We start from the raw sequence: 16,557 nt of genomic DNA on the forward strand, positions 1-16,557 counted from the left end.
TCCAAATGTCTATTTTACAATCCAGATGTGCTAGCCTTGGCTGTAAACCCTCATCTGAAGAACAGGTGTGCTATAATGTTTCTAGCAGTGGCTCTAAAGCCAGCTGGAGGCTTGAACTGAGCAGGGGCCAAGGGGCTGATGCCATATAGGATATGGATACTAGGCCAGGGACAGGTGAGGCAGAGAGCTGTAGGTCAGCTGTAGTTCATGACAACTCAGAGTCAGAATGTGAGGGAAGAAAGGGGCAAGCTGGAATATCCCTCAGCCCCCAGGCTCTGCTTAGCAGCACTGGAGCTATTGCAGAAGAGGCGGCCCTGCTTGTCTGAGTAACACAGATGCATCCCTCAGTGCATTGGCCTTGGTTGGATCTGTCCTGCTGAGGAGGCACAGGGCTAGAGTTGGCCACCAGCCTCTGTGGTATTTTCTGTGGTTTCTCTTGACATTCCCAGGAGCTCTGTGGTCTGGGACGCACTGCAGGTCAGATCACCTCCCTGCTGGCATTGCCATGGGAATTGAAATAAGTTGGGCAGCTGCTTCCTTGGGCCAAACTCCACATGCACTTTTGGCGTGAAAAGTAGGTGTCCCCTCTGGGCTGGGAAAGGTGTCTTGCTGGGCCTGGACCTGGTTTCTGGGCCTGGTTTCTGAAAGCTGTGCTGGGGAGAAGCACAGTCCCAGTGGAAGGACTGGTGGCAGCAGTGGGTTACCAAAGAGAGGCACCAGCTCTCTGGTGTGGGAAGGACAGCCAGCCCTAGGTGCAGACTGACAGGAAGCCTGTAGATGGTGGGGATGAGGCAGGGCACAAGGTGCTGATACCACACCACCTTAGCTACACGTGATACCTGCAAGCTCAGAGATGACATCCACACTGACAGCCTATTGCTCTACTCCCCAGACCCCCAAACACATAGGATTTCAGCTCCACTGTCATGTCACTTGGTGATTTGTGTAGCCTAAAGCTTTTGTCAGTGATGTTCATACCCTCCATAGTTTCCACAGATCCAGCCAAGGTTGCAGGGAAGCAGACCCTGACTGAGACCAACGAGGCAGGCAGTGCCTGCCATAGGAGTAGCTGCCTTTGCGGAAAGTGGGCAGCAAGGTTGGGTTGACTTAGTCCCATCTCCTCAGGGGCCAAGAGATCAAAGTGGCATTGAGAGAGACCCCCAGAGACAGCACTTTTCCTGGCACCTGGGGTGGCCCTGGCCATGCTCTGTTACCAGTCAGGAGCCTTCAGCATCCCTATGTCCCTTATAGTGGGCATAAGACTAGCTAGTGCTGTTGCTTCATTTTCATCTGCTCCCAGATTGCACTTCTGGCCAGGGAAGAACTTTCCTGCTCTGTACCCCTGTCTGCCTTCCTGCTGCTCCTCTGCAGCAGGAGCTGCCTGTAGACCAGCCCAGCTTGCACAGCCTCAGAGCAGGCAGTTCTGACCTGATGTTGCTGATGCAAGGATGCTCCCCAGAAATATCAAGAGCTCCCCACCTCCTTCAGCCCTGCCAGCCTCCAGGATGTGCTTCCCTTGGCTCAGGGATGCAGAGGGCCAGGCTCTGGGAGGGAAGAAGCAGAGGGTCTCTCCTGCCTCGATGGTGCCAGCTGCTTTCTTTAGCTGCCACCTCTGCTGTCAGGCTTGCCAGTCTTGAGAGAAGGCAGGTGGCCACCTGTGCTGTTGGCACTGCTTTGTGCTTGAGCTGTGCAAGTCTTCCTTGCCTGCTCAGATGGGCTGAAATGGGGAAAGGGGAGAGGGTGTGAAGGCAGAGGCATAGCCTGAAAATGCATGCCAGAGCTGAGCACAGAGGTAATTATCATCATCAGAGACCATTGTCCCTGCTTTTATCTTTAGCTCCAAACTCCTCTGGGAGAGGTAGAATTATGAATGCCATCTCTTTAATCATGTTATGGACTTCTCTGTCTGGCGTGGCCCCTGTTTGGGTGGGAAGTGGATGCTTCCCCATCTGAAGCTCCTTGCTTTTCTCAGATTATGACCTGATGTGATGTGGCAAGAAAAAGGGCTTTGCTCATATTCCCTGCAGTTGACCTGCATTGATTTCATCATTAGACTCTCATTCATCATTATTCTTATTTCCTGTAAGAGTGTGGGTCCTTTCTTAAGGCTGTGTGCCACACCTATGTGGGTGACAGTAGAGTCAGCATGGCAACTAGTGAGGGAGACTTCTGTAGCTGTGATGTCACTGGAGAGCTGAATTCCCAGCCTATGAAGTAATAGCTGGGAAATTGGGTACTCAGCCTAATCCCAATAATTACCCAATGGGACTGTAAAGTGTCAATGCACTAGTCTGTTGTGTGATGACTAACTATTTAAGCTCTAACACATGCCACCAAATAATTGCCACTTTTTGCAGTTCCTCAAGATTCACTTATTAATAAGCTATTAAACATCCCCTTGAAATCATTGCATTGTAATGAGCTGAGGTCACTGCTCACACAGCCATTGCAGTGCCCAAACTGGTAGGAAAGCACCTAAAATCCTGTGATGGGAGTGAGCTTGCAATCTCAGGATGGCAGAGTAATTAAACTAATATGCAGATATAACATCAGCCCCACGAATCATTCTTATTTCAGCATCTACCATCATCAGTTTTAGTCTGCAAAGCTGATGGGCTGAAGAACTTAAAGTCCAAGTTTCCCATGCCCTGGGCAGCCAAGATGAGGGTCTTAAGGAAGGAACAACAACTTGAAGGAAATTAATCATTAGTTTTTAGGAAGATTGCTTTGGAATCAGATGCAGGAATGAAACTACTTTAATCCCAAACACTCTGTAGAATTCAAAGTTTGATTCAGGTTTGCTTTTTTTTCTGATCTCTTTGTTGTTTAGAAGTTCAGCATGGGAGGAATTTCTCAGGAAGAGCTTCTTCAGCATAGTCTGGGCATTGCCTGGTTTCTTCTGTCCTCCTGTCCTCACTGTTGGGTCAACTGGTTTGCGTCTCTTATATTTTCTACAGACACCAGGAAGGGAAACTTTCCACTCAGGGGAGCACCTCAGGCTCCCTGCATACCCTCAAGATGCTGTTCCTGCTTCCCTGTTCCCTTCCAGTCTGACACATGCTGATGTTCAATAGCTGCCACAGGAAGAGCCCCCTGGCATTGAGACCCCAGTGAAAAGGGCAAGAGAAGGTTATGGAAATTCATATTATCAGGGCCCTTTTCACACTGTTTTCAGCTGTGCCCTGACCATATGGGAAGTGCTCCCTCATCTTGGGTCACAGCCCTTAAAAATGGCAAGATGTTCTGCTTCCTTCTTCCCTTTCCCTTTCCATTTCCATTTCCCTTTCCTCCCTTAGTGAGAACAGCTGACTAATGAGTGGAGCGGCTGAAGTCCCCCATCAGGCTGATGTCCTGAGCAGACTTGCTCCTTCAGGGAACATGTGATGGAATGGATTTCCTGGACAGGGCAGCCTCTGTGCACCTCGGGCATAATCAGGCTTTCCTGATTTTTGGGCCCCATTCACTGCCATGTGCAGTTCCAGCCACAGGTATTGAAGAAGCAGAGAGGTCAGACCAGCCTCTTGGGAAGAGGGAAGATTGCAGTCGGATCATTTCAAACAGGACTTCATTAATTATAAATGGACAGACTCCCTTGAGCTGCTCTAGCTCTGCATGAGTCACATGCTAACTGAGCATTCCTTTTTTTTCTCCAGAGGAGTTGCCAAAGGGGCTCTAAATAGTGTGATGGATCAATAAGGAACCAGCTGTGCTCTGCAGCCAGCCCAACCAGGGCCTTTCTACAGCAGTAGCCCACAGCAATCTCCTCTCTGCCTCACTCTGCACTCCCATCCCTTGGGTTCTGCCATCTGGTCCTGCTCTCCAGGTTTCTTTTTCCTAGCGGCATGTCTTTGTTTTCTCTTGTAATCTTTCTCAGCATGTGGTCTTAGCCCTTGGGTCTCAGCATGGAGATATGCTTAGACAACAGTATGACCAAGAAATCCATTTTTAGGACACCCAGTTGCCTGGTCTGCGCCTCCATCCCAGAGATTGTCCAGGTTAAATGGAAGCAGGAGGAAATAAAACCAGTGAAACTTGGCTTTAGACTAGGAATTGCTGGACAATTTCTCTTCTGTTTCCTGACAACAAACTACTGCTTGCACAGCTCTCAGCTGTCTGCTGGCAGCCTCCTCACAGGGAGAAGCCAGGATGTACCCCAAGGCTCTGAGGGATGCACCGAGAGTGTGTAGAGGTGGCTGGAGGGCCAGGGCTGTGTGTCTGGCTGTAGTGGCTTGCCTGTTGGGTGGGAATGTCTACTTCCCTGGGTGCCTGAAGTATGAATGTGCTGAGCTGTGCGTATCTCATGGCAAAGGCAATGGGTGGGAATGCCATCCATGGAGGATTTGCTGGCTGTGTTCGCAAATTCAAAAGCTGCTTTTCCTGTCTCTCTGATGCCCAAGGTTACAGAGATCCTCTCCAGAGATCTCTCTGTACTGCTGCCTTGAAATTGTTTCTCTATCCAGCTCTCCATAGCTGCCATGTTCTCCCTCCTGGTGTGAGATGGCTCTTTTCAGAGAAGCTGTGAGTTGTACCTCTACAAGGCTGGCTCCATACCCCGATTTTTAAGCCAGTGAGGCTGGCCAACATTCCCCTGCCCTTGAGCCCTGAGCAAGGGGAGCACTCCTTCCTCTGCGGGAGCTGCAGGCAGCTTCTGAATCCATGGAATGTGTCCCATCTGCAGTGCGTTACGGGTATGCTCGCAGCAGAGGAAGAAGCACATGTGGGTTGTGAACCCTTCTGAAGGGGAAGAAAAGAGGATAATTAATCGAAGGGATACAGTGCCAGGAGCCACATCTGGGGGCCAACTGGCCCTGGGAGCATGGCTCCCAGGTGTTACCACCCCAAGGGAATTGTGCAGAGCTGGTGTGGACCCAGTGGGTGGGGGAATGAAGGTGTGAGGGGGCCTAGCACAGAGGGGCCCTCATCCACGCAGTCTTGAAGAATCTCTTCTCCCTATCCTTTGAGAGGGCTCAAGATGATGTGACTTATGCTCATCTCTCCAGGTCACAGACCACTCTGACCCCTCTGCCTCTGGCCCCATGGCTTTGATCCTCAGATGCCCAAGCACACCACCCTCTCTGCCAGAGGTAGGGCAGATGACAAGTGTCATCAACACAGGCCAACCTTGCTCCTCTTCTCTGCAGTGTCAGATGAACCCCTTGCTTTCTGAACTGGCTGCCAGGTCTGCCTCATTCAGCTCAGTGCCCTGGCCCTGGAAAGCATGGACTTGGAGAGGTGCTAAAACTGTCTGCCCTCAGCCTCTCCTCTGGTGCCATTTCTGGTCTGCCTAGAAGGTCACACGGTGAATTAAGGGAAGTGAAGGCAGCAAAAAGCACTTTGAGCTGCTTGCCTGAAGGTCACGTCCCCAGAGGAGCCCTGTGCTCCCTGCTGCTGCAGGCTGGGCTGTCAAACCCTGCTTGCCGTTTTATTGCCCCATCCTCTCTCTGCTGCTGATCTCTCTTCCCAAGTGTGGGCTTGACCTCAGCAGCAAGCAGCCCAACCATCCACACTCTGCCTGTGCGAGTTCCTGAGCAATGAGGAAAGCAGCTCATGTTTGCCTGCTGAGCCCCCACTGAGCCACATGCTGAAGCCCAACCTGCACCAGGACTCCCCCCACACCCTGCCCTGCCCCTTTTCCAATGGGCTTGTTTTTGGGAATTGCAAAATATGAAATGAGCCTTGGCACACCTGTGCGTAACCCCTGTGCCCACAGCTCCTTGTGCCAGACAGCCCACAGATGGGGGTCTTGGGGGCCACTGCCCTCAGCTGGCCCCTGCTCTGCTGCAGCACTTCTGTCGGATCAAATGTCATCAGCACATCCCTGAAAAAGCAAAGGAGTGTTTGCATGTGTAAGGCTGTTAGGAGCTCAGTGTCCAGCTCCAGGGGGTTACTGTAAACACGGAGCTAAGCTGATTTGAGAAGGCATGCCAACTCCCTGGGCCAGGCTCCATTGCAGCCGGGGCAGCTGCAAGAGGTGCCAGGGGGCCTTTGATTGCTCTGTTGGGTTTGCACATCTTGTTGCTCAGCCCCGTTAGGAAGGCACAAGCTCCTGCAGTCCCACTACCATTGGGGCCCCGAGTGCAGGCTCCTGTGCATGTGTTGTCCCCTGGGGATGCTGCAAGCCGTCTTCTTCTCTGGGGTGATCCAGCACCTCCAGGAAGGAGGAATCCACTTGTGCCCCCTGTACTGGGGTCTCCTGCTCTAGCTTTGAGCACTATCCTGGCTCTTGGCTGCTTTGTTTATGACTTTGTTTATGGCATTGATAATTTTCTTGTGTCAGGTTTAGGCACAAGCATTCTTTCCACTGCTGCATAAGAAAGTAATTAGGTGAGGATGGAAAGGACATTCTTTTTCCTCAGAACAAAGAAACAAGCCACGGCTGTTACTGGGCATTGCTCATGACATCCACAACCATGCGAACTCTTGTCCAAGTGACTGTCTCTGCCCTGATAGGGCGGAGATGCAAGCTGATTGCATCCCAGGAAGTGCCAAAGCACCCTCTTGTATTTCTGCTGCTCTGTAAGCCAGCTGCCTGTGCCAAGGTAAAGCCCAAACCCACTCTGCCCATGATTCTGATCACACTTGCTCACCTGCAGAGTTACCTCCCATCTCCCTCACTTGCCATCCCCAGCCAGAAGGGATGTGCTGAGGTCCTGCTCCACTCCAGACCCAGCAGGCTTTCAGGGGAATTCATTCCCTGTGCTTCTGTTCCTTTCCCAGCTCCTCTGCATGCCAGAGGATAGGCAGCAGTGCTCCCATCCCAAGAAAGGGGTGGTTGTGGTCTGAGAGAGCCTGAAAGTCAAGGGGCAATGAGAAGAAGAGAGATGGAGCCACTGGTTTCAAATAGGAGAGGCTTTAGCACAACTCCTGGAGGCTGGAGAGAAAGAAGTAGGGGAGCTGGACAGAGCCCTCTGCCACGAAGCTATTGGAAAACAGACAGCTTGGTGAGGACCAGGGAAGGTGGTGCCCGTGGTAGGAGAGGCTGTAGGGAGAGGAACATCAGTAAGATGAGGTGCTGTAATGGGCTAGGGGAGCAGTGGGCACAGAAGGGGAGCCAGTAGTCTATGTTGCAGTCACCCCACACATCAAAAGGGAGAAAAGAAATTAGATAAAATAATGGACTGATATGACAATTTGCCTTTTAAATCCAGTGGCTGAGCTGCAGTATCTAGCTGAAGTAGCCCCTACCCTGCGGGCTGCTGTAAGACATAAAGGTACACCCAAAGGATCACTCTGTGCACATGTGGAGTTCCTTGTGTTCTCTTGCAAACATCCAGCTGCCGCGCTCAGAGTCGCCACAGGACACACTGCAGGGACAGAATCCAGTGAGTATCTCCTTCCTGTGAGCATTTGTGGTATTCTCCTCTGCCTCTTTACATGTAGAGATGAAGCAAGAGGCCTTTAGCCACCCACCAAGCTCACCAATGCTTCTGTGTGCTGGAATGAGCCCGCCCCAAATAAAGGACAGTGTTTTCACTACAGTGGGAGGATTTGCTTCTTACCCAAGATGGCCAAGAGCAGCAGAGAACTGTAGAGATGTGGCAGAGCACAAGGTCAAGCTGATGAGTGTGTGGCTGGAATGGGATTTGTGCCCCCCTGTTCTCCCTCCTCCTACTCTTCTCTCAGCCCTTCTGAGCACATATAAAGCAAAGCAGTAATTTCAAGTCCTCCCTCGACCTCCTGGTACTCATGCAGAGACAGATGCAGGGAAGGCTGGACATCTGCTCTAAGCTCCTGGAACATGTCTCCTGAAAGATCTCTTAGGGTGAAGGACCTGGAGCTTTTATGTGGTCTTTTTCTGGACTGGACCTATACAAGGAAGAGTATAAAGCTCTGAATTGGGTTGAGAGGATCTAAGAGCCAGCATGGGATGGCAAAAAAGGCTCGTCCCGTTGCCATGCCTTTCTCCTGACAGATGCGATCCAGAGCAGCGAGAGGGCTAGTGGTGCCGATGCAGCTCCAGAAGTCCCCAGATACTGAGGGTTAGCGGTGTATTCCTCTGGCATCCCTGTCTTCTGCTCTGTGCACCTCACAGCCGGGGCTGCTCTACCTTCCGTAAGCGTTCCCAGCCGCGGCGGGGCCCGGCGGGTTGCTGCGGGCCGGGCGGCGGGGCGGGCTGGGGAGGCTGCACGCCTGCTGTTGGGCCGGCGGCGGCCGGGTCTCCCTGGCCAGGCAGGGGTTAAGGCTTCTCTGTTGTAGTTTGTTTCCCTTTGCCAAAGTGGGTGTTGCTGGAATGTCTCCTCTCCTAAGAAGGGGGGCCGAGCCGTGTCCTCTGGAGAGGGGGGATGTCAGCATCAAAAAGACACAAAGGGGGAGGTTTCCAAAAATAAAACCCTCCATCCCCTCCAGGCGCTGCCAGTGCCAGAGGCAGGCGCGAAGGTGCTTGGAGCTGCCTGCGGAGCGCGGGATCTCGCTGGCAGCCCGGCGAACGGAGCCGGCCGCCCTTCTCCTCTTCCCCCTCCTGCGGGGGCCGCCCGGCAGCCCTCGCCCCTGCCTCAGCAGTGCTCTCAGCGCCCCCGGCCCGGGTGGGCGGCAGGTCCCGTCGGAGTCCCGGAACGGGATGGGGCGGTGAGCGGGGGGCGGAGAGCCGGCGGTCCCCGCTGCCCCGCGCCCGCCGGGGAATGCCAGCCGGGCGCTGAGCGCTCAGCACCGCCCGTCTCCCCTCGCCACCGGCTGATACCATGCGGGGCGCCGCCGCCAGCCTAATCCCGCTCACCTTCGCTGTCCTCCTGGGTTTTGCCCGCTGTCGGCCGGACTCGGCGGCTAGGCTGGAGCCTGGGACCGGGGGCGCGGCGCGGCTGCGGGGCCGGGGGGCTGCCCTGGAGGCGGTGGGCACGGCGCACAGCCTGTCCCCGGCGTCCCGGTCCCCTCCACCGTCACGGCCCCTCCCCGCCGCCCTCCACGTGGACCGCGGCTCCGCGGCCGCCGCGAGGAGCCCGAGCGGTGCCGACGGCCGGAGGCAGCGTCCCGACCCAGCGTCCCGACCGCGGGGCCAAGCGGGCGATGCCGGGCTCCGTCCCGGCGCGGGACAGAGGAACAGGCAGGACTCCTCCCGCCAGCAGCAGGGCAGCGGGTTGAAAGCTCGAGTCGTGCCCCGGGCGATGGAGCCGAGCGGCAGAGGCAGGATGGCGGGGTAAGTGCTGCGGCCGGGGGGATCCTGCCGGGGGTGCGTAGCGAGAGCCCCCGTGTCCCCGCGCTGGGGAGCCCCGGGCGGTGGGGCCAGGTCCCATCCCGAGCCCCGTGCTGCGTCCCCTTTTCCATCCCACGGGCGCTCCCGGCGCTGCCACGTCCCGCGCGGGATGCCAGGGCAGTGCTGCCCCGCGAGCGGGTCCGGAGCGGCGTGGGAACCCAGCCACTCGATGCTCGCTGTCGTGCGGCGCGTCTGTCCCGCACTTGCGGCCGCGCTGCTCCCAGCCGCTCGCGGGTGCGTGTGTGTCGGTGTGCACGCAGGCGTGGCGCGTAACCTGAGTGTGCGTGGGACGCCGGGCCGCCGTCTGCCAGTCGGGGGGGTGCGCGCTTCAGGAACGTTCGGATGTAATGCCCTTCTCCTGGCAGATCAGGGCTGGCAGACAGCTGTGCGGCAGCGGGCAGGGTGTCCCTGCTGCCCTCTGGAGCTACCCACTGCCGTCCTGGGAGGCACGCACAGTGGGGGACTCCCGAGGGTGGTGTAGTATGATTTTAGGCGGTGGAGAGGCTGGAGGGGCTTGCTTGGCTTGCGGGACGGAGTCTGTCTGCTGCCACTCTTACTGCAGGTACCTGGCTTCTTGGCTCCTTCCTCCCATAATGGGCCCCTTGTATGCACTCCACGCCGCAGCTTCCCATGGCTTCAGTTGGCTCAGCCGGAGGAGGCTTCCTATGACTTGCCTGGCAGGGCTGCTTCCAGCTCCACTCTCTGGCTACAGCCCTGTGGAGGTGGAGGGGATATCATATGGCGAGGCCAGCTGCTCTGTTGTGAGGGGAGCCTGTGAGCGGGATGTCTGGCCCAGGGCTGATGTACTCTTCAGCCCAGGGCCCCTTCCTCTGCAGCTCCCACTCTGCTCCCCTGTGGCCGATGCCCTTCGAGATTCGCTCCTCTGCTACCTGGGCAGGGCTACCAAAACCATCGCACAGGATTTTGACCAATGTGTGTGGCAGTGTGTGTCTGCTCTCACGTGAGTCTTGCTAGGGGGATAATGAGGGCAGGCTCTGGGCTTACAGCCCGCTGACATGGGCAGAAATGTGTTCTGCTAACATCTGGTGGGGAGCTTCACTAGAATACAAAAGGTGTGTCTCTGAGTTTTCTCTCTCCCATACTCATCTCCTTGCAAAGTTTTGACACAGAGATGTTTTCTGTGCCACTCTGTGGCCTTTCCTTCAATAGATCTACAGAAGCACCAAGTTCACTCTCCTTCCATTATGTTTGATACATAAAGTATTTATCACTAACAGCTAAACATGTAGGTCCTGAGTTTACCTAGTCCATTATCATGGCTTGTCAGCCACCCAGAGAGGGAGTCTTGGGAAGATCCTGTCCAGCTGAGTCAAATTTGGACTTTTTTGGGCTCAGAAAGATTTTACCCTTTCTGCAGTTGGAATGTGTCAGTATTGCATTGGGATCACGTAGCAGTTTGGTTGAATTTGAGTCATCTGATACGTAGCATATTTGTTTTCAGACTGCAGCTGCCTCTGGTGACAACAGCTGGCCTGCGCTGCTATCAGAAGCATGTGGGCAGCCCCAAGGTTTACTCTGTGTTCAGAAGAGCACTGAACCTTTTTTGCAAGTAGCTTTCATCCCTTAATCCAGGGTGTAAACAGGGTTGGTTGGTCCAGCACTTACACAAGGTTCACCTGTTATCATCCATATCAGGGTGCCATTGCCTCCAAGCTTAGGGGAAGGAAGAGCTGAATCCTAGTGCTAGGTTTCTCATGCAGGCTCTGCTGCACTTTCTGCCTCTGTTCTGCATTGGAAGATCCAGGCTGGGGATAGATAGCTTTCTCCAATCTCCAAGAACTTCAGTTCTGGAAAGTGCCTGTAATGGCTTTCTGTCTGTTCTGGAGTCCAAAGTGGCACTTTTGAAGCCTCTCTATGACCTACTGTCTTTGGAGCTTAAGAGAAAGCCTAGCTGAAATAATTGTCCATGTGTAACCACATGGCATTGCTCCTCATGGGAAGCTGCTGCTGCTGCCTCCAGCCATTCTGTAAGACTCTGGCCTTCCACCTCATCCATCTTCTTACACCCCTTGCTGCACCAGACACGTTTTCATCCAGGAAACTCAGGGCCCCTAAAATATTTCATTTTGTGGTGTTTTATTTTTTTGCCAGGTGGGATATTTTCTGTTCTGCTATTTACACTGAACTCCTGCTAGTCTCTTATATGACAATCTTCATTTTCCCTTACTTAGGTAACTTTGCAGGCGCACTAAACCCCTGCTATTTATTTATACAATTATTTTGGTTTAAAATCTCAACTCCTGCATGGGTTGCCCTTCCAGATTCCCAAGTCAGAGCTCTCTGCTGGTACCTCCAGGGGCCCTGCAGAGTTTTGTGGTTGAAAAACCCATTTATTGGCACTATATGCTTTTCTAGATAATTATTTTCTCACCTTGTCTGATAGCTGCATAGCCAAGATTGAGTTTCTTTCCTGGAGACTCTTTGGATGTGTCTGCCACCCTGTTCATATCTGACCTTTTTGCAGGTGTGATTTGTACAAACAATTCCATGAGTACATCCAGCTTCAAGACTTGCAAGAGCTGGGTTTTAGTATTTTCTCCAGAAGACTCATTCTGAGGTGACTTTTGATACCTCAGCAAACATCAGAGAAAATTACTGATTTCTGACACTGAGGAAAGCAATCCAGCCTTTACAACATCACTGCTTTGCTGTGCTCAGCTTAACATGCCTGTTTCTCCAGCTCCCCTAACTAGAAGGATTTTCCTCTTGAGTGTTGTGGGGTAGGGTAGTCCTGACACATGCCAACTATGACTGTGCTTGTGTGCTGGACACATCCCTAATTTGAGCTAGCCAGTCCTGCAGGGAGGACACTGTGGGCATCTCCCTCTACCTCTGAGTCCCTTGGGATGTGTTCCCCCCTTGTTCCTCTGCCCCATGGCTGGGAGGGTGGGTCACAGTGATGAGGAAGGTGGGTAATGGGAGTGAAATCTGGGGAAGCCTCTACTTCTTGTACCTGCCTGGACAATTTCGAGTGCCATGTGAGGCATCCCAGGTAACAAGCAGAGAGTCACACACTCATTCTTTCTCCTTCCCATTTTATTTTTGGGCATTCTACACCCCAGTTCATGTTTAACTGCTGTTGTAGACACCATCTATGGCTGTATAATCCTGCTTTACACAGGCTTTGTGTCATATAGGTTCTTGCTGCAATGTGTTTATAGGATTGCTCAGGAGCGGAGGCAGTTAATGCTGATGTGGACTTGGCAGAGAGTTTTCAGTGACTCATCGATGCCAACAGCCTTTTGCTAATGTTCTTCACTGGGTCTGACTGCAAATATTTCATATGCATTTGGATGAAATTCACTTTCCTGCAGTAGAAAGGCAGACCTGATGATCTAATGGTCCCTCTGGCCTCCTGTGAGGATGCTGTAAATGGCCTGAATGGAGTCAGCATATCTGGCAGCATAGAGTTCTGTGTGAAGCTGAAAGATGATGCATAGATTGCTGTTAAAATAAGTGCTGAAAAAAAGGGTTCTACTGAATGCTTCAGAAACAGTATGTGATCATCGCTGTAAAAGCCATGATCTTACTACCGTTTGCTTGTTTTCCCTCCCTGCCTGTTATGGTTGCTTGGTTCTTGTTTAAGATAACACTGCAAGATCTTGCAGGCTGTTCTCATCCTGGGTACCTCTGCACAGCAAGAGTCTGATTCTGATGGTGGCTTCTGGCTGCAGCAGCAGAAGGGATGTGTCTTGCAGCAGCTTCTTTGCTCAAGTCGAAGGTTATGCTGGTGCATCCAGTCAGGGCTATGAATGGTACTTCTGAATGCAGGGAGGCTTCATGGCACTGGCTTAAGCTCTGTAGGGAGTGTCAAGGAGATGTCTATCCAAGAAATGGAGCAGGTCAGTGAATACTGCCTGGGAGATCCTGTGCACCAAGCTCAACATGCCAGGGATTATACCCGGGCACAGATGGTGCTTACTAGCCATAGAGTAAAGAACAAGCTTGTTTTGCAGTTGCTTACTGCTGCCTGTGCTCTTTGGAGACCTCAGGGTGTACCTGGCACTTGAGGCAGAGGCTGAGGTGTAGATCCAGTGCCCCACTCTGCATTTTTCCAGAAATGTATTGAGCTATGTCTTAAGGTTTTCTCTGGCACTGTGGCTATTTAGCTGTCTGAGCTATTCCATGCCCTTTCTCTCCAGAAAGGGGAAACTGGCTACTGGAAATGGTCTTTGTCTGCTTTGGTCTGAGCTGGGCTGGGGACTATTTTGAAAGGTGCTCAGTGGCCCATGAGCCCTGTAGCAGTACAGTGTTACAGGCAATCAAGTCTCAGTGCCTTTGAATGTTCCCAGCAATGTTTCATTTCCCAGGATACGTGCTAAGTAACCTGGCTCTTAGGAAGGTAAATACATTAATTAACCTATTCCACTGCTAATGAGACAGAGATAGGAAAGACTGATCATTTGCTGAAGGCTTGTTTCGGCATCAGTATTAGGGCTGGGATTAGGACATCCCACAGAGCATGACCTAGGATGAGGTTCAGTGGAACTTCGGCTTGCAAGACCCATGAGAGGACATGTCTTCCCTTCTGCTCTGATCTGGGACTGTGTTGAGTTTCTTTCCAGCTGGGAGAGCTGCTGACCCCTCCACATGCCCACCCATCTTGTGGTCCTTCTGCAGCCCAAGCTGCCCTGGATGAGGGTGAGAGTCACGCTCCCATTTCCTTGCTGCTGTGCTTCCTGTTCCAAGTGAGGGATTAGCAGGAGAAAACCTGGATGCTAACCTCAGGCAGCTGCTGAATGCTTCAAAGTTGTGGCTTTGGCTTACGTCATTGTTAGGTCTGCCATGGGCTTGGTATGTCATGGCACCCAGCAGGTCCTCTTGCTGGACAGCTCTGCCCACTGCCTTGGAAGCCCTTGTTCCCTGTGTGATGAGGGGTGATCAGAGGCTGCTCAGTGCCTGCAGGTAACTCCTCAGGAGTCACCCCTGTTGTGGTGGCACCAGACCTGGAGGGACCCTGCCACTTGTTTTGTTCTCCAGAAGCAATGCTGGATGGACAGGCTCACGGCTGGACATGCCCCACAGGGATCTTATGCTTAAGCCACATCTTTGCCCAAAATGTGGGTGATGTCACCTGCAGCAGGACAAATGGATCTGAAGGCCACCACTCTCTCCCAAGTGCCATCCTGCAATGTTGTAACATGCCATGCTCCTTAAACCTCATGGGATTAATTCTGAATTAATTGTAAGGCAGTACAAACCATATGGTGTTCAAACCAGACAAATGACAACAAAATGCTATAAGTAGAACCAGACGTGCTCAGGACTGGGTCCCATGCAGCAAACCTCCCATAGCTATTGTCCTGCAGCTGATGCTCTTGCTTACCTGTGCTTCATGCTCTATGAGGTCTTGCTCACTGGGCTTTCATCAGGAAATAGCTGTGGTTCTTCTCCACCCTCCAGTACTACCTACGTATCTCTCCTTCCAACTTCTCACTTCCAGTCCTGGAGGTCCTCCCTGCCTCCATCTCTTCCCATTCTCTCATCCAGGAGGTTATGGTAGGAAGGGACATTCCCATCCAGGTACTCCTTCTGCCCCTGCCTCTGAGGGCATCCCTGCCAGGTTGTGTTCCTCAGCATGCTGGGCTGTCCTCCCTCCAGGAGCATCGCTCTGGCTGGTGCTGGCATCTCCCTTCACCTGGGGCTGGCAACTCACGTCTGGAGTTGGCAGTGACACGGAATGGCTTTATTAATGAGAGGTTTGTGCTGAACCCAACAGGGCTTTCATGACTTCAAGAGTGATCTTGTCTGCTCAGGCTTGGACCCCTGTCTGTTTTAGCCTTGTATCTTTCTTCCTATGACCTCTGGCTTGGTGTTGGCATTGAGAGCAGCTAGCAACATGCTCCCTCCAGCATGCCTGTGAGAGCTGTAGATAAACTTTAATCCCATGAAGAACTAATAGTGTGATTCAAGGCCCAAACAGCTTCTCTGGAGAAGGTAGCTGTTTTACCTACAAGAAACGTGATTATGTGAGTAAGTTGAGGTGGGAAAGGGCAAGCCCTTTGCTCACTGAACAGACTGAATGTAACTTACAAGGTGTGTTTCACCTGTGCCAAAGGAAGAATGGGAGCTGTGACAACCTAAGCAAAGATGCTTACGCTGCTGCTTGGAGTAGAGTCTCTCGCTGGAACTTAATTACCCAAAGACCTGCTCCAGCTCAATGGTTTTCTTTTTTACTAATCAGGACACCTTAAAAAAGTTTAAGGCCTTGTGGACTCTTACGCAGTAAATAAAGGAAGGGTTTTTTCATTGGATACTTTCTGGGGATGTCTTAAAGAAGGGACTCATACATCTCTCTGGGTTGACAGACAAAATGCTGGAAATCAGTGCTCTTGCCCAGCCAGAGCAGAAATGAGTGGCTGCTAGGATTACTTTGGCTTGTTCTGCTTGCAGGAAGTCACATCAAAGGAATTTAAGTGCTTTCTTGCCGTAAAAATCTGCCCAGGTTAATAAAACGTTGATTCTGAAGGACTAGATAATACTTTAAAAATTATGTGGCTTCTCAGACCACTCCTCTTTTCCACATGGAGCAATTGTACCTCCACAGGCACCCTAATTTGTGAATACCAGGATAATCCTTGGCGTACCTGCCACCCACTGTCCTTGGCTCTCTTAAAACATGAGCCCCCCAGCCTGAGCCCTGGCAATTCTGTGGTCTCATCTCCTGCCATGTGGATGCAGGAGTCAGGAGGATGCCAGTTCAGAGCAGGATCTCTCTGACCCTGCTGTGTTCATGTTAAAGTCAATCCAGAAGACAAATGTGCATGTTTCCGTGGTTCCTGTAAATTCTTTCAGCAGCTCCAACTGCCTTGTCCTTGTTCTATTTCCATTAGAAATAAACCATACTCCCCACTTCATTTCCAGAGGCTTTCCAGAGCTTTCAGGCTGTCTATTTCTAACGTTTTATCTTTTGACAACTGTTCTTTCTCACCTACCTAGACATGCAAAAGTTACCTATTCCTAAAATTGTCCCTCCATGATGAGTAATACACGTGAAGAGCACCTTGGAACTTGTTATTCCTTCTCATTATAGACACTTAAATAGGATATGTGGCCAGGGGAAGCAGTATTAGCTGCCTGCTTGGGCATTGCAGAGTACCTCTTAGAGGCCCAGCACTGTCTCTGATAGCTGTTTATTGACAGTCATCCCTACCTGAAAACACATAAGAAAGTAGGGGCGGGGGCAGGATGTAATTTATGTAAGGGCAGTCAAAAAGTTGCTGCAGCAAAATCCTGGATTCAACAATCATGGAAATTATTTGAGCATCTTGGAATTAGTGTAGCTCTGTGCACATGAGGTAGACACAAATTTCATGGCACCAGAGAGTCCTCAGCCCCATGGGTCACTG

At 52.2% G+C, this 16,557-nt stretch overlaps 1 protein-coding gene across 7 annotated transcripts in view; it reads left to right on the forward strand.

Annotated features, from left to right (window-relative positions):
- The first annotated feature begins 8,340 nt into the window (after window positions 1–8,340).
- The window catches only part of LTBP2 (latent transforming growth factor beta binding protein 2), a 73,142-nt gene continuing 64,925 nt past the window's right edge, over window positions 8,341–16,557 (forward strand). For all 7 annotated transcript variants that reach the window (XM_085061782.1, XM_085061787.1, XM_085061786.1 and 4 more), the window contains exon 1: window positions 8,341–9,130. In XM_085061782.1, coding sequence (XP_084917908.1) covers window positions 8,679–9,130 — 452 coding nt within the window. In that variant the 5' untranslated portion in view covers window positions 8,341–8,678. The remainder of the gene's footprint in view (window positions 9,131–16,557) is intronic.

Source organism: Lichenostomus cassidix, chromosome 5 (genome assembly GCF_008360975.1).
Source record: "Lichenostomus cassidix isolate B80296 chromosome 5, HeHo_3.0, whole genome shotgun sequence".
Taxonomy (NCBI): domain Eukaryota; kingdom Metazoa; phylum Chordata; class Aves; order Passeriformes; family Meliphagidae; genus Lichenostomus; species Lichenostomus cassidix.